Source organism: Orbicella franksi, chromosome 4 (genome assembly GCF_964199315.1).
Source record: "Orbicella franksi chromosome 4, jaOrbFran1.1, whole genome shotgun sequence".
In the NCBI taxonomy this organism is placed as follows: domain Eukaryota; kingdom Metazoa; phylum Cnidaria; class Anthozoa; order Scleractinia; family Merulinidae; genus Orbicella; species Orbicella franksi.
In genome coordinates, this window is record NC_138148.1 from 25,654,670 (window position 1) to 25,679,175 (window position 24,506).

At 37.8% G+C, this 24,506-nt stretch overlaps 3 protein-coding genes across 3 annotated transcripts in view; 2 read left to right on the plus strand and 1 right to left on the minus strand.

Annotated features, from left to right (window-relative positions):
* The window catches only part of LOC145483779 (uncharacterized), an 83,957-nt gene extending 72,808 nt beyond the window's left edge, over positions 1-11,149 (plus strand). Inside the window, exons 22-24 of the mRNA XM_081462323.1 lie at positions 10,343-10,533; positions 10,742-10,798; positions 10,972-11,149. Coding sequence (XP_081318449.1) covers positions 10,343-10,533; positions 10,742-10,798; positions 10,972-11,046 — 323 coding nt within the window. The 3' untranslated portion in view covers positions 11,047-11,149. The remainder of the gene's footprint in view (positions 1-10,342; positions 10,534-10,741; positions 10,799-10,971) is intronic.
* Positions 398-9,508, minus strand: LOC145484516 (uncharacterized). Its single transcript, XM_081463119.1, has 14 exons — positions 9,002-9,508; positions 7,878-8,118; positions 7,211-7,319; positions 7,010-7,113; positions 6,456-6,595; positions 5,826-5,902; positions 5,193-5,470; positions 4,631-4,782; positions 3,937-4,021; positions 3,310-3,518; positions 2,768-2,860; positions 2,309-2,525; positions 1,904-1,990; positions 398-1,698 (listed from the first exon to the last, which is right to left on the minus strand). The coding sequence occupies exons 1-14, from the start codon at positions 9,443-9,445 to the stop codon at positions 398-400; spliced, it is 3,537 nt and encodes a 1,178-aa protein (XP_081319245.1). The 5' UTR covers positions 9,446-9,508.
* Positions 11,150-11,188: 39 nt separating the features above from the next.
* Positions 11,189-24,420, plus strand: LOC145483781 (uncharacterized). Its single transcript, XM_081462324.1, has 15 exons — positions 11,189-11,435; positions 12,272-12,328; positions 12,980-13,046; positions 13,665-13,870; positions 14,549-14,605; positions 16,011-16,086; positions 16,651-16,798; positions 17,180-17,400; positions 19,288-19,472; positions 19,898-19,996; positions 20,907-21,137; positions 21,401-21,615; positions 22,140-22,180; positions 22,372-22,468; positions 23,029-24,420. The coding sequence occupies exons 1-15, from the start codon at positions 11,337-11,339 to the stop codon at positions 23,510-23,512; spliced, it is 2,283 nt and encodes a 760-aa protein (XP_081318450.1). The 5' UTR covers positions 11,189-11,336; the 3' UTR covers positions 23,513-24,420.
* Positions 24,421-24,506: the final 86 nt, after the last annotated feature.

Below are 24,506 nucleotides of genomic sequence, written 5' to 3' on the forward strand. Positions count from 1 at the left end.
AGGCAAGTAAATGCCCCAGTGGTTTACTGTGCCAGGTAAAGTTTACCCAAGGAAACAGCAGATTAATGATTAGATTCTCACTGACTGTTATATGAAAGTCTCATTTACATTTGTGAAAAAATTAGATTTAACCACAGGCAAGTAAATGCCCCAGTGGATCTACAGTGCCAGGTAAAATTTACCCAAGGAAACAGCAGATTAATAATTAGATTTTCACTACATGTTCAATTAGGCAAACAAATGCCTCACTAACTGATAGGTCAGGAATTTTTCTGACACTACTGAGAGGCTTAATAGAAGTCCATAATTTACATAATAACTTTGGAAAAGAAATAAATGTTTAGTTAAGAAATTCAGTGTTGTTCATAAATCTGTTCATTCACAAGCTAAAACATCTTCACTGGAGATAGGGATGGAGTTGTCCTTGGTGCAGCTCTAGAATCATAATTTTTCTACCACTGGGTATATGGTCAGGCATGAGGTGCTGCAGTGCCAGACATCTAGCGTACATGCAAACATAGACTCCACAGTCAAAGTTATTCTGCTGTTGAGGAATGTCAGTGGGCTTGTTTGCAATGAATTTCCAGTGACTGGCATCAATGGTAGCATCCAACTCATTGAGTAACATCCACATCTTTGTGATGGCTTTTTTGGCTGTTGGCTTGATAAAGCTTCCTGCCGTGCTATCCAGCACCAGAATTTGGAATTGCTTAGGAAATAAAGCAAGCAGGAACCAGTGTCGGCTATTCTCAGAATTGCAGGGCACAAGGACAATATCTTGCTGCAACAGGGGTGCATTACGTGTAAGGACATCTTTAGCTGGCTGTCTCCCCACTGCTTTCTCAAAACATTCCCAACCAATACATTCTACTTTTGATCCTTGGAGTGCACCTTGTTTGGCAATCAGATCAAGATAACTTTCAATGACAAAGTTTGTGAGGTAGTTTTCCTCTGATGTGGGCCTACCGCCTCTCAAAGCAACAAGATCCCTTGAATCAATTACTTTGCTACCTTCAAACACTACTGAACCATCCATCAAGTTATCCACAAAGGCAGATTCTGGGCCTTGAAATATCCCAGTTGCTGAAATCTGGAATAGGGCAGAGATACTTAAAGGTAACCCATGCTTTATTGCTAGCTTCTTCCTGCATCTCGGTACTAGTGGGGCAACTGGGGAGCACACTTCACTTCTGGCCACCTCTTCTACATCATTTGAACTATGCCTTGTTTCTGTACCAGGCAGAGAGGAGGCTTCTACAACAGCATCACTACAATGGAGGACTGGAACATCTGCTGTCTTCAGTTCGTCACTGTTCGAGACACAAGGTAGTGGCTGAGACTGAAGTGGGGCAACACCATCTAGATCATTTGACTCTGCTTCAGGCTGTTTAACCGTGGTATCAGCAAGCTGTTTTAATAAACTTGCTGATCTTCTTGCTTGCAAACTTACAGCTCTCTCTTGGCAGACTGTCTCAAACGATTCCTCCCACTTGTCATGATCATAGATAAAGCTCCTCCTGGGATCTGACTCTTCTGTTACTTGTGTCCCATGGTCTTTACTGTAGGTGTAGTTTAGGTAATCTTCGCCAAAGAGCTTTACAAAAAGATCAACAATAACATCGATCCAAACCTCATCCTCCTGAGACCAGCAGAATGTCCGCTTACTCCATCCGCAGCCGCGAAATGAAAATTTCTTTCCTAGATAAGAGAGAAATGAATGTTTAAGCAAAGATTTCTATTTTTTACTGTTAATATTGTGGTTTTACTTGCAGGTATTTTTTCTAACTTCAAGTTACAATGGGCTTCAGGAGCATTTGGTCTTTCACTAGTGAAATGCTGCAGATGTACACATATACCTACTGATTTTTTTTCGCAATTTTACAAATTATAAAAAGTGTTTTACCTGTTGCTAGGCACTGAAGAGCTTGAACAAATTGGAGCCTTATCCAAAGGAGTTTTTCTGCAGAGGAGTGCGTCAAAATTTGATGGACTAAAAGAAGCAAACAAACACTTTTAACACAGTGTACAAGTTACCAATGTCAAAAAATTATTATCCAGGTTGAGTCAGGCTAAACTGAGAAGAAACAGTGTCCATCATCATGGCATCAGTCAGGGAAATTATTTCCTCATTTAGCATACTGCAAATTTTGTTTGACGTGTAATAAAAACCTAGTCCTTTGAAGATCGTGTTCATGTGTTATAGATGAATCAATTACAGTTAACCAAGTTAACGAAAAATCGTGAAGCTCATCTTTGATCATGGTTGTCAAAGTCTGGCAGAAACAATAATTGTTAAATTGTGACTCACTTGATTGGCCTTCTCCTGAGGAATCATGATTGGTGGCCCGAGAGTAAGTACGTCTATCGTCTTTGTGTTTTGCCTCAAATCCTTGATTCGAAAATTTACAGAAAGAGCCATGTTCTCGGAGCAACATTGCACTATGTTCCACAGTGAGGTGAGAATAGTCTCCCATTCCAAGTGTCACTCCAAACAGGTGATGCAGAAGCAAACCCCACAACTTGCACTACATGACAAAAATAATATTGGTTTAGTAATAGAGGCAACAAAGAAGAACATGCTTTATGTTAAAAACAACTTATAATTCACTACCAGAATTAATGCCTATATATTGAATGACACTGAAATATTAAGAAGTCATTGTGTAAAAATAAAAATGGCTAGTAGGTATTAATAGTTACATGTAGATGTGCAAATGCAATCTAACATAAACCATATTCACAGCTACTATGTAATAATTATTAATACCTTAACATCATGTATATCTATTTGCTCCATTTCATCCTTCTCAAACACTTTGCTTCGAATAACAAGACTTAAGTCATTCCAATCTAGAAACACCTTGAAAATGCAAATAAAAGTTATAACTAATAAAAAACAACTCCATAGGAATAGCACTAAGATATCAAAAACCAGATGATTGAGTAACTATTTTAAAACTGACTATTTTAATGGAGATCACAATGGAAGACTAACAAGTATTATAGTTAGATTAACATTGTGATCACAACCCTTAGTTTAATAATTATTAAGCTCAGAATGTCTTATGTGTGTATAGCTCATTTAGGACAGTAACTATACACAAATTATACTTGACCATTAATTAACAACACTGCCCCAACGTTAACAATAAATAATGTCTTAAGAAAGAGCTTATTAACAGGACCTAAGGCTGAATGTCTCTCTGAATTAGAATCACTCAGAGGGAGTCAGATGAAAACTGAAGGCAACAAGGTAAGCCAGTCAGCTAACCAAGAAAGGCAACTGAACAACTAAACACATGTACCAACCTGTTTAAAATGATCCAGCTGTAATTGTGCTGCCAGTCCTGCCATACAATTCTGAGTTGCATCTTCTTGCTTTGGGGCATTCAATTTCTTCTTCTTTCTGGGAGGCTTCAAACAAGATACACTCTGCTCACTTTGCAGAAACCTCTGTTCAATCTCAACCTGCCTTTTAACTGTTTTGTCATAGGATTCATCTAGGAACTTCTTGAGATCTAAAAACATTAAATACAAAGCTGAGCATACATGTACAACCAGTATACAAAATTATAACAATTTATGAATTCAAATAAAATCAGGACAGATGAAGAGTTTACTAGCTATATGATTAATGCAATCTATTATTTTTAAATGTCTACCAATAATAATCACTCCACCAAACAAACAAGCCATTAGTCTCAAGTTTGCTTATAACATCTAAATCAAGTGACAAAGCATTAGTCAAAGACAAACAGTAAGAAGTCCAATTAAAGTTCTTCAGAGTTAATTTCTTTAACTTGTCTGTGTTTAGTTTTACCATAAATTATTTCCCCTTTCTTTCAGCTATTAAATTTCAATCTACATTAAGCTGCTTTATAGAATGCTCAATATATATAACATGCTGTAAATACTTTTCACTGTGCTCTACCTAACCTTTTGCCTCTCTCAGGGAAACACTCTCCTGTCTTGACCCAAAGTCTCTTGTAAATGTGCCACTGTCTAAAATTGTCTTCAGATACTACAGGGATTTGTTCAAGACAACAAATATTAGTAAGCAGCATAGGGTATGGCAGATATTTAATAGCTTGCAGAGAAAGTATTCATGATACCTTCACTGATCATTGATCAGCTAATCTGAAACATTCAGAAACACCTAGTGTAAAAAAGCCAATTAATACTATCTGAGTGGGTGGGCTTCAATGTACTAAAATGTTAATCACCGTAAGAAGCAATTACATTATTTATCACACTATGGGAGTTCATGTGAAACATGTACAAATTTACTTGTCCCAGACAACCGTGCAGCACTTCTTTCGAGCCCCGTGTTTTCCCACATTATGACACATAGAATGCATGTTAGCTAGTGTTTATTTTTTACTGGGACTACAACCAGTTTTCCGACCCGTCTGTTATTTTTTCAACTTTTGATCTGTTTGTCCTTTTTTTATTCTCAGAAAATATATTGCTTTTCAATGACTTTCAATGACCCACACTTCTATTTCATGACTTTTAAGGCCTGGAAAATGTAATTATAATTTCAGGTTTGTCATGACCCTATGAACCTTGTTAGTGGAGTAATCCATTTTGGTAGTAATAGCAAAAAAATGTTAGTCTAAAGACAGCTTACCTGTTGGACTTCCTCATAATGAGTTACGTAACCTAGGACAAGCTGTCTACAACTGTCAGGAATTTCTCTATAGTGTTGCTGGATTTTTTCCAAAGGCAAAGATTGTTCAACAATGTTGTCACAATTAGCCAGAACTGCTCTTTCTGTAGGGCCTATAAATTTACAAATACATTGATTAACTTATAACCTAAAATGACTGCTAATTTTAAGCACTCTTGAGTATATATTCAAATTATGTTTTGCAGACAGCACCTTCACAGCAGTTTAACTAGAAATTGTATTTATTTATAAAATCTGTTCAAAGCATGCAGCTGAAAGCAAGTGGAAAAAATCTTCTAAGCTTTAAAAAAATTTTGTTTCTCTGATAAGTGACTAAAAATGGTGAATGTTTCTGGAGAGCATGATGTCTGTTCTTCCATATCCTTCTAAAAGAAATACCAGACACCAGGTACAGGCATTGAACTTATGCTTCACCTTTACTTATTTCCTAATATCCAGTTGTTTAATTCAAGCATGGGACTATAGTAAATAAAAATTTCACGTTAAATTACTATTCACTAACCAGACATAGAGCTGACATGAATGTTACTCTTGATGACTGCGGTCTGTTGGCCAGTGCGCAACTTCACCTGGATTCGTTCATAACACCGAGTGTTTTCAGGGCCATATATTGCCAAAGCTTCATTGCACGCTTTAAGGGTTCCAATGCGATACGCAAATAGACCCAAAGAACCAAGTAGTTGCTCAGTGTTTCGCATCTCCTGATGAAGGGAGCAGAGCTGTATATTGCACAACTCTTCATCGAGCAAGAACTCCAGATCATCCCTTAGTCCAGTCCATCTACAAAAATATAATATATCTTTTTAATTACAAAATAACTATTACCAGGACTCAGGTTATTCATGAAGTCAATACACTTGGTCAAAATACTCAAGATCGACACTACTTAAGGCATTTCCAGTGTGTTAAAATTTTAAAGTTGTCTGAAAATCAAAAGAAAGCTTGGATGGCTAATACAAGTAGAGTGTGTTTTGTTTACTCAAACATATGGAGCAAGTGCCACCTGTTCAGTGTGAAGAAAGGACACAATCATCCATTTCCACATGACTTACATGTACTCTTATGCCACTAAACTGTTTACCACTGTTTATTGAACAATAATCAAATCATTCTATTTTTCAACAATCTGACTTACTTTCCAATATTGGCTTTTGATTGCAGACAAGTGAGACAAGCAGCATCAAACCTGCCAGGCAAATGTTCTTTGCAAGCCTGAAAATCAAAAAGAGCAATAAATTTTGTTACAAATAGAGAATTAAAATCTATTTCGGGGGGTTACATACACATACACTGTATGTAGATCTATATGACAGAGGGAACTATTTAACAGCATGCAATCACAGAAATGTTTGCAAGTAAGTGTAGCTTGACAACAACTTTATTCCCTACAGTATTCTTGATCCCATTCCCTGTTGTTCAAATTTCAGGGAAAATATTTTTATGCTAGGCAATAATCATATTCCTATTTGTGGACCACCTAGAGGGAAAGAAATTAGTTTGAAAGATTGGATGCTTCATAAACTATAGGGTAAATCTAGCTACTAAATGTCTTCTAACTTTTTTGCAATGGGAGCAAAAAAGTGCTACTCAATAAAATCAGGAAGTTAAAAACAATGGAGTGCTCAAGAAACAGGGATTTGCCTCAGAACCTAATTAATAATTATATGATTTGGAGAACTGTTTACTGTAATCCAAAAGCTATATTTAACCTTCAACAACATTATTATCACTATCTGTATACACCAAGAAAGCGATTCTTGCTTACCCTCAAGGCTGTGCAAAACACACAGAATCCAACCTCAAACCCTTTGCCTCCCAGTGGCTCCCAATGATCATCATCTCCTTCACCCTGATCTTCCAATATCCTCCGTATAAGGAGCAACAGAGACTTGTAATCCAGTGTCACTAAAATAAACATAAATTTGAGGTTAGCAAATATAGCACAATCATGCCATTTATTGAAGAATTAACAACTATCAAATAAGGATGTAACTGTCAAAAATAAACTAGTTTCTTCAATGCATATTTACAGCAAACCCTAGTTGCCTTTGACTTTCGGATGAAAGGCAAACTTTTCTTTGACATATACATAGATAGTACAGTGCAGTTCATGGCATAAGAGGGAAAGTTCAATTGAATAACTTAAATATGAATGACACCTTGGAAAGGCCACAAAATTACAATTTGCATTAGACTTTTGAGTGCTGATGACAAGGAATACTGATCATTTTTCAGGTCTATCCTGTAGCCCACTCATTTATTTTTATTGCAACATCAACTCAACTCCCCCCCCCCTCCCCCCCAAAAAAACACACTTACCAACAAACTTGATCTTGTAGCAGGTGCCATCTACAGATAAACCTCTTTCTTTAATGATGTTTTTTTCATGATTCAACCGTCTGATAAGCTTTGGTATTTCTTCCCTGGAGAAATATGATCATTAAATAGTGGTATAACAAGCAACTTTAAGATGGTCCCCCCAATCCCCCTACATTTAATGACCGCTTTAAAATATGTTACCTGTTCTCTTTGCAGTTTCCAATTGCTAATGGATAAACTGAATCAGAACTCTCTGGACATGAGTGATTGAAATTCACTGCAACTACTCCCACAGAGACTTGATCTTTACCTGTTAATGTAATCAAAAGGCTGAGCCATTGACAACACCTACATAACAGAAACTGTTATGTAGTGAATAAAGATGGTAAATTTTAAGCTCAGAAATGGTTGTATTACAAAGTTTATGTTGGTTAAAGAATTCACATCAACAAGGAATTCAGAAAATAATGAAATATCTAACTAGCGTTGATCATGAACACATGTATTTGCTGTCTTAGGTTTTAAATATTATCCTACTTATTCTATCTTTCACCAAATCATTTCAATTGTTAATGATTTGTACACTAAATAGCATGATCTTAAAACTAAATTGGCCAAAAAAGATCGCATCATAAACAATTCTGTTAACTAAGAATAGTGAACACAGTACTACACACAGTAGACAGTTAATTGATTTAGTAGAAGTGATCATCAAAATTATGATGCCTAAGCCATAACAGTAATAAAAACATAATACTATCTACACCAATAATAAAAAAACAACAACGAAGCAGAAAATAATTATAGCTACTGTAGTAGTGGTCTCAACAGCACCAATAGACTATAATTATATAACATTTGACATTACCTGCAAAAGGCCTCCCATCCAACTTGAGGTTAAAAATCATAGAGGGGTTTGCTGAATTATGTAGTCTAGCTTCTCTGATTGCCCAAATTAGCGTAGGAGCTAGACCAACAGAATATCCTGTGATTCCGAACTGAGGATCAAGAGGCTCTATTTTCATAAGAGACCTCACTGTTGAAAATATGACTGACTTGCATGCTTTGATCATGTTCTTTGTTAGGAGACACTGTAGGTCACCATCTTTCTTTTGTTAAAAAGAAAAAATATGACAATTAGCACCCTTAAGTGAGTTTGTGTGACTTAAGAACCAAAAAACCAAAAATAAGCATAGTCAGCCATTAACAACAAAATGCAGTAAATGATTTTCTGACCATGATGTTGCATATGGTGATTATCTCCAATTATAAACAATTATTGGATAAGGTTTTTGTGATATCCAGAATAAGCGAGGTCAAGGTACATATAGGGGTTATCAGCCGAAGGTGGGGGCTTCATTATTTTCTATATTCCTTACTATGCATTGAACGAAAAAAAAAAAAAACCAAAGTCCTGTTTTTGCTTCTTCACTGACGGCAAGCAACACAAAGTGCATGAACTTGACATGATTACCCTCAGAAATCATGCACTGCGGTCATACATGACACCACTACCCGTGACCTTGAGTGTCCTTGGCATGATTATTATATAATCTGCAGCTACTAGATGATATCACAGGTGCTGATTTTGAAAATTCACTGTACGCTTTCGGCCAATCAGAAAAGAGATTATAGTGAGTTCAATGTATAATAAACTGAATTAATGTTGCCTTTTGGTCAGTGCTTACTTGTGATCAATTAGAAGGACAGGGGCAAAATGACATCATAAACATCAATTCCTTTTTCTGTTTTGACTCTGAGTTCAGCTAAATGTATCACTATTTTGTCCTTACCACAATGTGATGTCATCTGTGATCAATTACTGAACAGACACATGACTCTATTTGTTAAACTGAAGTGTCCATAGTTTGATTAGCAGTTAGGATTTGCATTTCTTGCTCATTAAAGTACAAAATAGAAGAACAATGAGCCTACACTGTAAATCACAGAGTTAAAACCACAACATTCTCAAATGAATAAAACATCACTTACCCCACTTCTTCCAAGATTTAGGAAGTTTAAAATGGTTTGCCAGCCATTGTCCGGTAACTTTGTCTCCAGTTTGACATAGACTTGTAACCAATCTGGCGCTCGCATGGCAATCTGTTGCTTTTGCTGAACCTCGGGAGTAAACGCGAAGTCTGCTGCAGCTTTGAGTCCTTTGTTTAGGGCAACAATCTCTACGGCTTCTGAAACTGCTGAACTCACAGCCAACTGGTGTTCCTGATTGCCATAAATAGATCCGTAGCCCAGAATGGCTCCCAAACTTCCATAAGAAGAGTTGAAGGCATTTTGGATCGCATCTAAAGCAATGCCACAAACCGATCTCATTTCTCGTTTCTTGGTGATGGGTCCAAGCGAACTTTTCGCGACACTTTCGAGGTTTGATGATCTTATAAGTTTTGACGGCAAAGGTGTCTCTGGAGGAGTTTCCATAACTGCCGAGATCGAAGCTTCCACTTCTCTAACTCTGTCTCGATAAAATTTTAGTTCCTTTTCAAGGATGGGGATTCTCTGGCTTTTCGGTGTTCGAGCGTCGATTGCCGAACCCACATTGCGATCGCTGACATCAACATTGTTTACTGTGTCAACGACAAGCTCAAAAATTCTGGATGACAAAAATCCGCTTTCTTTCGTCGACGACTGCTTGAGCGAGCCACCAAGGAGACCAAACAAAGATATGGCGAAGGCTTCTTCTGAACTTTTCACTGAAAACCACTCGAACGGGACGTGCTCTCCGTTTTCCCGCCATAAGTCGCCGATTTTAACGCGACTAATTTCGCTTGGAAATTCCTCAAAAAACTTTCCTTTAACAAACTGACCGACTTTTCGGCCCACAAGTTCACTAGACAAAGGGTACCATCTTTTCCTCTGGCTAAGACAAGAGCCATAAATACGTTGGAGAGAAAAATCTCTCGTCTCCTTCGCAGAGCGCGCCATTGTGTTGGCGCGCGAGACGCAAATAATTTGTCTTTCCCGCAAAATTCATCTCGATGCCAAACAAGGTAATTCAGTAATCTATTAACCATCCTCTTCTGGCTTTCATCTGATATTTCACATAACCTGATACCAAGAAATGACACATGCCGATCGGCCCAAGGGGATTATTTTTAATCTGCTTTGCGCCGTTGTTGACATAATTTTCTATCCCTAATGTAATTACTACGTTACGTCACAGACGTCGCGCTGGGAGATTCCCGCTGACTCCTGAGAAGGGTTAAGCTCCTCATGATGAAACGCTTAGGCGCCCACGTCATTAACAAATGGAAAACAAACAATCGGGTTCTTACCTTTCAATATATGCTAACACCAAGTCTTCTTTTCTCATTTCAGAGCCTGATCCTAGCGCTGTCATAGTTCAGAACTTGACTTACACAAAACTCAACACAAGCACTTCGGAAAAATATGATTATTTAATCTCGTGGCAGAAGCCTCAGTTTAATGAAAGCAGTGTTACCACATACGCCATAAAATACCAACGGACCGGGAATCCAGATAGAGTAAATGACTGGACAATGGAGAAGGTAAATAACAAAAACAGTAAATTTCTTAGCTATCATTAAATTTTGCCGATCTCGATTTCGCCATCCACTCAACCCCATACATACCCTTTATCAGTATTTGTTTTTACTCTCCCATATTTTGTAGATATTCTTTTGTGTTTCGTGAACACTGCTTGAATTTGTTTAAAACAGCGTATATAGTAAATAATAAAATATATTTTTTAACAAGGTGGAGACGTTCTTTTCTGTTCAAGACTTGATACCTGGAGACAATTTAAAAGTAGAGGTAAGAAGTACTGTCAGTTTGTGTTTTTGTTTGATGTTGTTGTTGTTGTTGTTGTTGCTGTGAGTTACAACGACGATGCCGCTGTAGAATTCGACTTAGCTTTTGTACTTTTGCTAAATGAAACAAGAAAAAAATCTATTGTTAAATTCATCGCATCCAATTTCTCTTCAAAGGTAACACCAGAATTTGTTGCAGCTGTCGTCACAGGAATTCCATCGCAGAAGGTTATTGAACCACCAAGTAAGTAAATGTTCAGTATTATATTTATGGCCTTAAGTGTCCTGCGGGGCACGATGAGGAATGAGATTATATTGAGACATTTCTGTCGAAAAAAGGAGCAAAAACACCTTCAAATACGTCATACATTAATGACCATTTCGTTTTGTTATTTTCCTTCAAAGGTCCAGAAAACAAGGAAATACAGGTAGGAAACCTTCGTTCGGGATCATTTGTTGAAGACCAAGAAAGCAACACATTCAGCGTGAATTTCACTTGGGAAAGTCCCTCGTTCAAGCACAGCATCGTGCACTCCTATACTATGTCCTACGAATTTGACGGTTATTCAAGAGAACAGATTTCCTGCTCGCCCGGTTTAGTGAGAGACACTGATCGTTCAGGATGTTCCAAGAGTGGAGTGGTAAGTTAACTTATGTCATTGGATCATGAACCGTTAATGAAAATCTTGTACTGGTCAAAATAGACTATATAAAATTTCAGAGCAAGTTTAGCCCATTCTGGGTCAGTCCTTTTTTCCCTCATTCTCATTCTTCTTCTTCTTCTTCTTCTTCTTCTTCTTCTTCTTCTTTTTTCATCGTTTGGAGTGAATTTTAGGCGTTTAGGAATGGGAAAGTTACATTATATTGCTCAGTTTGTGTAAAGGAACGCGTATGTGCCTCCTCCCCGGGTTTTCGTTGTATCCATCTGCTTCAGTTGAGTCAAACGTCGAACTTATCATGAACTTAATTCGCTTAGTTTAGTTCGTCTCATGTGAAGTTCGAGGCTTGACCTGGGCCCAAGGGCTCTTTTCATATGACCCGTGCAGCCCCAGGCGCTATTTCCTCGGAAAACCACGAGAAAAAAGGTCCCGTATGAGTGACAGAAAAATGCGTCCAACCCTATTGGAATAGGGGTTGATTGACTCATTAGAGAGTTTAAGCATGACGTTTACGGCAGACGGCAAACGGCAAAGATTACATCTGAATTTGCGTTCTTTTCTTCTAATCCTTAACTAAATCACACAAAAGTAGAAAAATGTCCCCTACTATTCACCGCAAAAACAAATATTTTCACTCTACTCTATAGACAGCTGAAGACAGACGGCGAAAGTTTCATTTTTGCCGTTTGCCGTTTGACGTAACGTCATGCTTAATCTCTCTATTAACTGGGGAATTTATTTATTGTTCGCGTTACGGCAACTTCAAATACTATCTGTTCGTTACAATCTTTGCTAACTGTACAACCTCTTGCCTGTAGAACCAAACGTTATTGCAAATATCCGGGATATTTCCTCGTGAAGCCGTCACTGTGAAGGTAAAAGATTATACATTTATTTATAGGTTACAATTTTCCTTCCATGACTGTCAGGTAATGCCGTTTTCTCAAGTAAATTTTACGATCTTCATTTCTACCTTTAGATAGATTTTAAATGTTCTCACATGTAGTTAGTGAAAGCTTAAATCTAAATTTCAAAAGCTTTGATTTCCCAAAGAGGCTAATACCTTGGCGAGAAATAACTTGATTTATTTAATTTCTCGTCAGTTGCTGAGAGTTTGATTCTCGTCTTCTTGTTAAACATTAGTAACATGATCTAATATTGTATCGGTCTAGTTTCCATTTCTCCCCAAAAGCGTTTCCGTTAACCCCGTCGAGGTCTTATAATTAAACTATTTCCCTTCAAAAGCGAGACTGAGTGGGTAACATCACAAAATATATGAAGTGAGAGGGTATGAACATTACACCGTTATTGGATATTGACCGACAACCATCGTCGGATCTACTACGTTCGTGGTGTGACGTTCATGTACCAAAGAACTCAGTGGACTGACTGGTCCTCAGGGAAACCAGTTTGTCTTAATGTTCTGCTAAGCTTCTCGACAGGAAGCATTGGACTTCTCAGGGAACAAAATTAACTGTTTTGCCCGCAGAATAAGTCATTAATAAGTGTTAATTTACTTTTGTCAGATTACTCCTATCTTCAGCAATATACACATAACAGGAAAAGTCGCAGAGGAGCGAGTAACCGCGCCTCGTAAGTATTTGAACTTTTACCAGCAATCTACTTAAAGTCTTGAAAATAATTGTTTGAATAGCTTCACTTCAATTAACGATTATGATGTTTTTGTTGGGCTTTTGAAATTTTATGACTTTTTTTATATTTTGCACACCTCCAAAAATGGCTTAGACGTGTCTTTTGTGTGCGTGCCGACCGAAAATGTTTAGAGCGCTTGTTGGCAAGTGAATTCGAACAGTTGAAAGAGTTGAAGAGAACATCACCCGGATAGACAAATGTAACAAGTCTCGCGTGCACGTGACAGTTTTTGAACAAGTATTTTTGACTTTACTGTTTTCTGTTAACTCAGTATGTTCATTTTGCGAAGTTCGCGAGGAAAGTTCGTAAGTTCATAGAATTCTGAAGCGAAGCTTAGAGATGTGGTGAGTACAAACGCATATTGAGGCTTAGGATGTGTCGCTGTGAAACTCTGAAGCGGAAGGTGAGGAAATACAACGTGGAGTTTTACAGGGTTACTTTGCCATATTTCTGGCCACTATCAAGAGTTCAAGTTTTTACTATTTTTCACTAATTGTCCTTAAAACATTTCGAAAGCTGACAAACATAACACGTTTGTTATTATTTTTTTCCCAATAGAACCAGCAGAGGAGCTTGTCCAGGTCAATGATTTGGTATATGATTTTCTTGTACCGACTTTTAATGACACTTTTCGAACAACAGTGAGCTGGCAAAAACCAAATTTCACTCACAGTGACGTGAAATATTACAAGTACAAAGTGTTACCAATAGATTCTTCACAGCGCGGGAGAAGAGGAACTGCTCTGAACACCGAAATCACAACCGTAAGGATAATGATTGAAATTCATTATTAACTGCTTATTAACCGAGAGTGAGGTCTTCACGGGAGAAACTCTGACCGAGACCTTGCCGTCAGTACGGCAAAGCCGAGATTTGAGATTTTCCCGTAAATACCGAACGTTCGAGGTAAATAAGTTTTTTATTATATGGCTTTCTGCTTCGCTTTTGCAGGTGCATAATCGGTCCGAAGGCGTTAGGGGAGAATTAGTATTAGCCAATCAGAGCGCGTGTTAGACAAACGCAAGCCATATGATAAGTTATAATTACTGTTTTCTGTTCTTGGTCTGGGCACTGAACCCTCATGATTGAAACCGGAGAGAAATTTTGTGATGATAAGCCACGAGGCTCAAATGCTGTCTTGATTTGTATGATTAGGTGGACACCAGTTTCGCAGGCAGCCCACATGTTCTACAGCTGTATCAATGCGTATGGTTACATTAATCCCCAGACATAATGAAGAGATTTCCTTTGGCATGAAGGCTGTTTCTTTAGACGGTTTTCGAACGCAGTCTTTTGAAACACGTTAGAAACCAGACAAATGTATACTATGGTATATATCTACCAATAATTCAATGGTTAATTGACGGAACAGACAAGTTAATCTCTCCTAGGTTATAAATGTTTACTTTTTAAAAGTAACCGCTCAGCATCCTTCTTTTTAGACTGGTACAAATGCTACAATCGATGAAATCAGTCGAGCTGATGGAGTTGAATTCCAGGTGATTTATCATCAACACAAACAAGCATTTTTTTTCACTTAATTTACCACATACTGAATTGAAAGTACCTGTTATGGCGCATTCAATCCTTGAAACAGCGCGGGTAACTATTTCAAACAATTAAGTGTTTCTGTCGAGGCACTATTGGCTGATAGTTGCCCCACGGAAATTTGATGTTCTTGAAACAAATATTTGCCCGAGAAGCGACGCTTCGAGAGCAAATATGCTAGTATTAATTTAATAACATCAAATTTCAAAGGAGCTACTATTAAACTGATAGTTCCGAGACATAAACACGAGCTAACACTACATTGTCTTTATTGTTCACCACTAAATTTTCTTCCACATGTCAGTTCAAAAATCATATTAAATTATTTTCAACCTTCTTAGAAGTAAAATTTGAAAAAGAAAACAGACAAAAAACACTTAATGCAATTTCAATTGTTTATTTTCTATAAGCCAGCTTGTTTACGGAAAAATTTCCACTATCCATCCGTGTATTTTCCCCGGACGGACACTATGGGATATTAGTATATTCTCAGCTCCGACTATTGCATTTCTAGCTCTCTGATTGGCTCAAAAACTCCGACTATGAGCCATTAGTCGGAGTTTTACCTTATATGGAAAACAGTGCGCCAAGTTTAAAAATTTTCCGCTCTGTAAAATTGTTGAAATAAAAATCGGCGGCAAAAACCCGATTAAGAATATACTAAAACAATTATTCCATTCGACCTTGTTGGATATGAAGTGATCATAACCAACTCGCGCTACGCGCTCGTTGGTTATTTATCACTTCATATCCAACGCGGTTTCATGGAATAATTGTTAAATAGTGTCTTTCCGCGAATGAACACTATCGCGTCACGTGATTTATTTAAACCAATAAGAATCGGGGAAAATCTAGTGGTGGACTATAACTTCTATTGAGATGTGAAGAGTTGTCCTTCAGCAACTCTAGGTCTCGCAAAATTTTAGTCGAATTTTACGAGTCTCCTAGTCTCCATTTTTTTAAGCGGTCATAAGTGTATCTATTTTTTTCACGAAAAGGCTAAAAAGGGTATCGAAGTCCCTTGATATATTGAGTTTTAATAACGCAATTTTAAAATTTCCGCCCAGAAAAGATTAATTCTAAATTCTTCGAAAATGACTGAATTACACAAATTATTACTGCCACATCATTTTGGCGCTAGCAAAACCCTCAGTCCGCTCTAGGATATCATGAATTAGTGCTTCAGTCGAATTTCCCAGCCTTAAAAATGAGTGTGGACTCGCTTGGACGATCAGCGCAATAATTCACCTTCTGTAACGTTCGCAACGATAACGTTTTCACAAAATGCTCAAAATAAATTTAAATCTTGCTTGATTATAAGGGAACTGATCGATGCAAATCCCTTTACATTTTAAGGTTACGCCAGTGTTTGTTGTGCCTGAGGTTTTGGGTGCAGATGCCAAGATCTCGCTCGTCTGGAAACTTGAAACTGGTTAGCATTATTTATATAATATCCCCCTGTTGTGTAAATACATAACTTTATTCATGTTCGATTCACCTCGAAATCTGAATGTTTATAATTTGCTTATAGAAGCTATAGCAACCAAATAGTGACTTTGCTTGAAGGCATACAGTACAAGGACTGTTTGAAGTGAAGGATTATGTTCACGGAACAATATGTTTCTGTGGAAAATATGTTTGACAGACACTTTTTCCTTTAAAAGCTTCGTGAAGTAGATGTAGTGTAAAAATGAAAACGTGGCATTTTATACTGTTATTAGAAACAACGGAAATATGCGACTGAATCGGGAGACATTAAATGCAGTACGAGTACTATTCTAAAATAACAGATGTGTGATGCTTAGGTAGAAGTACAAAATTCGCTACATCAAAATTCGAACAGTGATTACTATGCAAACAATAGGGAACTTCTGTTTTAGATTCATTGCATGCATTGAGGTAAACGCTCCTATTATTGCAAACGCGATGTACTTTTTTAAGTCAATGCACGACCAGATTAATTTTATTTATGATCAGTTCATGCCATTTTTCTTAGATAACCAGCCTCTCGCTGATCCACTGTCCACCGCAGAGTTAGCTGTGCTTGTTGTAGGAGTCTTGTTAGCTGTTCTGATTGTCATATGTGTGAGTTTATGGTGCTACAGAGAGAAGCAAAGACAGAAGAAGGCAGGGCGTGTCTCAGGGTAGGGTGCTTATAATGATACCATTGATACACTTGAGGACTCCAAGATTAATCTCAAATTAAATTGAATTTGTCAAAGTAATACTTGAATTACGTCTATAATTGACCTTAAAATCCCCGACGATATATTTCTCCGTTTATCTTTGCTGCTTACACTATATAGAGGGGCGAGTTATAAGGAGACAAAAGTTCTCCTGAGCTATTTGTTTTTTACAAAGTGGCAGAACCTCCACCTCCGACGATTTAAAGTGACAAAAGTTATCCGTATGCTCAACACAGCCCATTTGAACTAAGAAATGAAACAGAGCATTATGAGCGGTTTTTGCCTAAATCATTAGTACGTTCAGGACTTAAATGCAAATGCATGCATTGTTTTCTACAGCAAAAACGCGCTAATGATTGATCATTGGGAAGTAGATGGTGACCTGGTGACCCTGGAGGAAGAGCTCGGAGAAGGGGCCTTTGGTAAGGTATACAAGGGAATCCTCAAAGAACTTTCTACGCCCTCACGGAAAATGTCCATGATGCCTCCAATGAAGTCGATTCTTAAAAACACAATCAAGCAGACTGGCGGATTCACAGTGGCGGTGAAAATGCTACACGGTGGGTTGTATTGTGAATTATTTCGGTAACCTCATAATCCGGCTCGAGATGATCAACATGAATTCATTTCAAGTAATTTTATGTTAATAATAATAATAATAATAATAATAATAATAATAATAATAATAAAATAATACATAATATTTTAAGAGGAGGCCTCCAATCACCATAAGGTGGTTTTCAGGAGGGTCCTCTGAGAAAATAAAGGTTAAACCTTTAAAATACATTAAAATCTAAAATACAATAAAAAGGACGAAAACCTATGCGGTAAGCTAACTAAGATTAAAAACTAAAACAAGAATTAAAATACTACTAACTAAGGTTAAAATGGTTCAATAAAAACTGTTTCAGTTTGTATTTAAAAATAGTTTTCGGCATCAGTTTCTTTAAAGCACTTGGTAGTGTGGCCCAGTCGTTAATGGCTTTATAATATGTTTTGCTTTTTCCCCATTCCGTTCTCGGCCTACTGACTTTGGGCATGTAGCCATTTCGGGTATTATAACCGTGTTGTTGGTTCATGGTGGATCTGAATACACCGAAATGTTCGGGGATGCTACCTTTCATTGCATCTTGCACAACACAACACCGATGACCGAACCGCCTCGCATGTAAAGACACCCACCGCAACGACGTCAGAGCCTCTGCTGATGACATTTTCGACTTAACGATCTTCTTCGCAAAGCGATTTTGAAAAGATTGTAATTGTTTCATCTGTGTTGTAAGACCAGGCTGGTCACCCCACCCCTATAGTTTCCATTGGCATTTTACCACGAAATTTGATATTTGCATAAGCAGCCATAGGGTTAAAAAGTAATCTTATCTAGTATGGTTCGGCAGGATAATGCACGATCTACAATTGGCCTTTGCTGTGGAAAGAGCAAAATTGCTTCAGTAGAGATCTGTTGAAGTTAAGAGTTATGATCTTTCCATTGACAAACAAATTCGTGCCTTCGACAGAAAAAAAAAATCGTTCTTATACAGCTACACTGTAAGATGATTTTACTGCTCTGGACAAATTCAGCAAGAGTGTTTAAAGTAAAAGAGTTATTTTTTGCCAGTCGCAATAGTTTTCGTCGGTAGAATAGCCGTAATTCATTCCGATCAGTCTTAACCTTTGAAGGCCTTGACAATATTGACAACAGATGGACTGGACTAGAATAGCCGTAATTCATTCCGATCAGTCTTAACCTTTGAAAGCGTTGAAAATATTGACAACACATGGACTGGACTAGAATAGCCGTAATTCATTCCGATCAGTCTTAACCTTTGAAAGCCTTGACAATATTGACAACACATGGACTGGACTAGAATAGCCGTAATTCATTCCGATCAGTCTTAACCTTTGAAAGCGTTGAAAATATTGACAACACATGGACTGGACTAGAATAGCCGTAATTCATTCCGATCAGTCTTAACCTTTGAAAGCCTTGACAATATTGACAACACATGGACTGGACTAGAATAGCCGTAATTCATTCCGATCAGTCTTAACCTTTGAAAGCGTTGAAAATATTGACAACACATGGACTGGACTAGAATAGCCGTAATTCATTCCGATCAGTCTTAACCTTTGAAAGCCTTGACAATATTGACAACACATGGACTGGACTAACTGGATCTAGTTTACTAATTGACAAGATTCTCCTCAAGTAGAACCGCTTTTTCTGATTAGTTCTAAATAATAAATGATCTTAACTCCTGTTCTAGCTTCTTGCCTTGACGAAACTGGGTGACTTTCATTTTTTTTTCCCAAACCCATTTAACAACAAGTGTCAATTCTCTCTCGGGTTGGGTGACCATAGATACTAGCCAGATAAATCTGAGAGTATCAATTTGATGTCTATATACTATTTATGTGTATTTACGTGTGCTATATTTCGTTTTTAGATATGGCAGACGGTGACCAAAGAAGAGAATTTCTTGAGGAAATTCAACTCATGAAAGCTGTGGGATCACACAAGAATATTGTTAACATGCTGGGATGTTGTACTGTGGAAGAACCAATGTTCTTACTGGTTGAATATATTCCGTATGGTGATCTTTTACATTATCTCCGAAAAAGACGAGGAAAGGTAAAAGTAACACACGTATATCAAATATCTTAAGTTATTTGACCAACCCCATTTAACATTTGTGGAAGGCTCCTTGAGGGTCCCAATTTATGGGTTAGTAAAAAGGAGAATTCTAAAAGTTAAAAGAGGATCTTGATACAATGTTAAGGTTTTAATGAACGGAAATCTTACAGAGACGAACATCCTGCTTACTGCTGCATCTCCACATTCCTGGTTTAAAGAAACCTCATAGTACATTACACACTTGTTATGACTGTTTTGGAAAGTTGGAATCATGCCAGGCTCCTGAGTAACTGCGCATCTTGACATGCACTTTAAGGAAAGTTATCTGCAGTTCTGATCTGAAGTACCTTTATTTGGCAACTAAGGACAGGAACAATACTGGTTCTGGCATTTATACGATTTCTTTTTCTTTCAATCATAAGGTAAAAGAATACCTTGGTGATGAGTCACGTGGGCCTTACCGTTCGACCTACTGTGAAACATATGTTATTGATGGAAAGGCTGGAGGAATATCAATACAGGTATAAGCATATTACATGTTCAAAAATATTCCTACTGACAAAACACGATTTTAGAACTTATCTTTGAGATAATTTTATAGGATTCAAAACGTATTTTCACACGCTTCTGTTTGTTTTCTTCGGCTAACCAAACTCCACTTTTAAGCATGATGATTTGCGATGTCGATTAATATTTGTTTCTGCATGATTTGGAAAATTTCTGGTTTCCCAATTTAGGTTTCTTGTCTCGCGTCTATTATCACAATCTGAACAAATGGAACCGGCTGGCTCTAAATTTTAGTACTTGAAGAGAAGTAAGCTGTGACAAGATGCGATGAGTGACGAGGCGACATCAAATCGCAGGCTAATATATTGATTTAGCCAAGCCTAAACGCGGAACTCCTCATTACAGTAACTTAGCCATAAAGGAAACAAACATTCGTTTTTCCTGGGCAAGAAACTCAGCAACTGATCGATTTTGAGCATGTAATTATTCGGCGTGTGGTTTCAGGGGTTAATTCGCTTAATCGGGAACCAGTGCCTGAGAAACGGTCAGCAAAAAATCACGCAATTTCGGTGAGCTCTAAGGGTGAGCCAAAGAAATGGTCACCTGATACTGGTCAGCGGATACCTTACTTTGACAACTGTCAATTGAACATAACTTGGGTGTCCAAAATCAAAGATCGAGTATGGTCGCCATGTTGCACGACGTAGTCGTTGTCGTCGTCGTAGGGCGAAAGCGCCCGCGATCCTTGCCGCTAACTATGTTAACCATGAAAAAAGAGATGCATGTTTTTTATTTCTATGCATGCATGTGGTTCTGTCCCTTGGTGCTCCGCCAGTGGGAGCTCCGTTATTAAAAGAAATGTGTGAAAGTCACCCTAAGGTTGGTTAAGCATGAAACTAACGTGTTTTTTTTTTCTGTTATCAGGCCACGAAAAGCGACCGCATTTATGTTAACAGCCCTGAGGCACAAGCAGGTGACAATGGAAATATTCAGATTCTATCATTTACCCAGTCTTCAAAAACGGAGGAAGAAGCTGGAATGCACAATAAAGGAATGTCCAAAGAAGATGAAGCTGATGACGAGGAAGATGAAGGCGAGGAGATCCTTACTCCAGGAGATCTTATGGCGTTTGCTTGGCAGATTAGCGAAGGAATGGTGAGGCTATTGCTTTGTTGTGTTACCATCTTTAGACATTACAATCCCGTGTAGAGAACGGAGTGTTCCAAAAACAAAACCGAATTCCCAGATTTGAACTTTAAACAAACATTCAAAGAGTTTACAATTAGCTCTGGCTGTTTAATTATTTTCTTATGTTTTACCTTCATACAACTCTCCTGTTGACGTTGTTCGTCCTCATGTTGTCGATTTTTCTCTCCCTTACTTTACAAATTGTTCTGATTATTAAAATGCGTTCACAGGAGTACCTAGCGAGGAAAGGCTTCGTGCACCGTGATTTAGCAGCCCGAAACGTTCTCGTTGGTGAACACAAGATCGCAAAAGTGGCGGATTTTGGCCTGACTCGCCACGTGTATGAAGAGAAAGTTTACCATGCAAAGAGAAACAGAAAACTTCCATTAAAATGGATGTCAATCGAGGCCATCTTTGATCAAACTTTCACAGCTCAAAGCGACGTGTAAGTAGGAAAATGTTGTTTTCAGGGGGCACACAAGGTGCAAATTTGTCAGAAGTCATTCTGGCTACAATTTAGCCAACAAATAAGCATTTGAAAAACAATTTTTCGAATTGCTTACAATATTTTATTCCATCTTCCCCAGCTAAAATTTAATTCCTGAACGTCTATTTCTAAAGAAATTTCCCTGTAGACATTTACTAGCCGGCAGACATATTTAAGTCTTTTGGGGGAGTAGTTCCAGGGCCATATCTCATCTTTGATAGCGGAAGGGAGAGGGCATATGTCCAAATGGTTGCGGCCAAGGCCATATCTTCACCTGCTGTGCGCAGCAGGCAAAGTCAACGAGAAATGGCAACACTCCTGCTGAGGTAACCAGCCAGCAAGAAATCGGCTGAAGAACAGATCATAGGACTAGTTTCAGGAAACAGATTCGTTGCGTGTCCCTCTTGTTTTAACAGCTGTCTAGTACTTTTTCTTTTCAAACGACGACTAACAGTGCACTTTTTGTTACTTTATTCATTCAGGTGGGCTTTTGGCGTTGTTTTGTGGGAGCTGGTCACACTAGGTAAGGTTTCCATTACCTAACTTATGAAACATGCGAAGTTCAATATCATTATTGTAGCATTTTTTTGACCAGTAACGCGTCTTGCAATTCAGCTTCCATGAAACCAGGAATTGACTCAATGTAGTAGCGTTTTTGAAATGTGTTGTTAATTTTTGAAATAGATGTGTAATTTGGAGCTCTCTTTCATTCAGGCGGAACTCCGTACCCTACAATAAACAACAGAGAGTTACTTCGCCTCCTAAAGGGGGGTTATCGAATGGAAAAACCAGATATTTGTAATGATGAAATGTAAGTAAGATCCTATTTTGATAATGATAGAATGCAGTTATTGTTTGTCCTAATGAACGAAATATATCGTCGGGAAAGTCACTAAGCAACCTACTGATCCCACGCTAACTTTGCTGTGAAAAAAAGGAATGGAAAACGTTTTTGGGGAAATTGTTCAAGAAGGTCTCCAAAGATACATGGAGGTTCTGGTCTCCATGACTAATAAATTGTGAAAAAGGTACCATTAGTATGAAATAGTGAAGGAAATAATTACATTAGCATGAAAGCTGTCATAGCTAGCGAACAATAATAACTTTAGGGGTGTCTAATAAAAGAAAGCATACATACAATAAATTGTTCAAAGAAACAACGTTACTGATAAAATAGACCAGGGGAGGAATCTCATGCCTAAAGAAATTGTTTTTTTTTTTTTGTCATCTGTTCATTCATCCATAAGAAAAGACAAGAAAAACAGATTCACAGCAATTTCAGTCTGCATGTCTGCATGTCAGCGATTTCAGTCTGCATATATGTAAAGTTTTTACACATTGACCAATAAGTATGCATCGACATTTTATTAGGTTCAGTATGATGACGGATTGCTGGATGGAAAACCCAGATGACAGACCAAACTTCACCCAAATACGAGAGAGACTGGAGGAGATGATGCAGAAGGACAATCCGTACTTGGATTTCAGCGTTTTAGATGAATCCAGGGATTATTATAATGTGCCTTCCTTCAACAGTTTAAATGAGGAAACTGCAGATGATGAGCTGTCTGACAAAGAAAGTGACGAGCTGTTAAAGGATGAAAGTGATGATATTAGCGTAGGAGAACAGAAACCCACAGAAGATTCCAACAAGAATGAAATAGTTCCATTGCCAAAACCCATTAAGAGTCCAGAGATGGACGGCGATATTGACTCTCTTGGTGTGAATAAGATTGAGTTTCATAACAGTGCTTTCCGTGGTGAAGATTTTCGTGATCTTAAAGACGTAAAAGTGAATATTGACGCCATTGAAATGGCTCTATATCGCCCGGGAAGTAGAGGGCTTGTGCTCTAATTGACAACTAATGATGAAGGTTCAGCCCTTCAGTTCAACTGAGGATACAGAACCCACGATAGCTGCTAAAAATATACAAACCATGCAGTAACTGCTTTATAGTTTTTTTTTGGTTGGTTTATTGTTTCTTATTACGTACAGGTGGAGAAGTCAAAGTCACTTTCAAATCTAACTAGTCTCGACAGCATTTATTACTTATAGAAGGCCCTTGCTTCTTTTCATAGTTGTGTTGCAGCTTTGTGATCGATGGCTTTTGTACTTCTATATGGGATGGTTGATTTAGGGGTTATTTAAGGCCCAGGGCAAACGTCAAACTTCACATGAGACGAACTTAACTGCAATTTGAGTCAATCCAAACGAGTAAAGTTCGACCTTTGGGTCAAACATCGAACTTCATTCGAATTTAGATCGACCAACACGTTCTATCCGTCTTCTTCAGACGGACGAACTCAGTTGAGTCAAACGTCGAACTTATCATGGACTTAATTCGCTTGGTTTAGTTCGTCTCATGTGAAGGTCGACGTTTGACCTGGGCCTAACGCTGGGAAACTTGCATTGTCTGGGTAATAACTGTGTTTTGGTGTAGGCATTCATTTTTTTATTGTCTTTTGAATATGTTGTTAACAATACTGACAAATGTAACACCAAGAAACTCCCACTAATTTAGTCAGAAGCAACAATTGTCATACTTTACTATATTTAATCATGCGCAAAAGCTATGTATATTGGTTATGATATTTCCTGAGCCGCGAGAAATTATGTCAATACATTCAAACTGGGTAAAACCAGAGCAACTGCAATCTTGTCTAATTTTTTATCGTTAAACTTAAAATATACATTTTATAACTTATAACTAGACTACAAAAAGATGCATAAATCATTTCATGTCTTATCGATGTTTAAACAATTTACACTTTGTATGCATTAACTGTCTATTCGATTCATTTTGTACTGACGTTTATTAATTTTATTCCTCAATTAAACTATTTTAAAG

What these genes read in the sequence shown, in the direction of transcription:
- LOC145484516 (XM_081463119.1), bottom strand. Translation starts at nt 9,445, where the DNA reads ATGGAAACTCCTCCAGAGACACCTTTGCCGTCAAAACTTATAAGATCA. An exon ending in GGATGGGAGGCCTTTTGCAG is followed by an intron (nt 7,320 to 7,877) that starts GTAATGTCAAAT and finishes TTACATTAACAG; the next exon opens with GTAAAGATCAAGTCTCTGTG. An exon ending in TCAAAAGCCAATATTGGAAA is followed by an intron (nt 5,471 to 5,825) that starts GTAAGTCAGATT and finishes ATATTTTTGTAG; the next exon opens with ATGGACTGGACTAAGGGATG.
- LOC145483781 (XM_081462324.1), top strand. Translation starts at nt 11,337, where the DNA reads ATGTCCTACGAATTTGACGGTTATTCAAGAGAACAGATTTCCTGCTCG. An exon ending in TTCACAGCTCAAAGCGACGT is followed by an intron (nt 21,616 to 22,139) that starts GTAAGTAGGAAA and finishes TTATTCATTCAG; the next exon opens with GTGGGCTTTTGGCGTTGTTT. An exon ending in GTGGGAGCTGGTCACACTAG is followed by an intron (nt 22,181 to 22,371) that starts GTAAGGTTTCCA and finishes TCTTTCATTCAG; the next exon opens with GCGGAACTCCGTACCCTACA.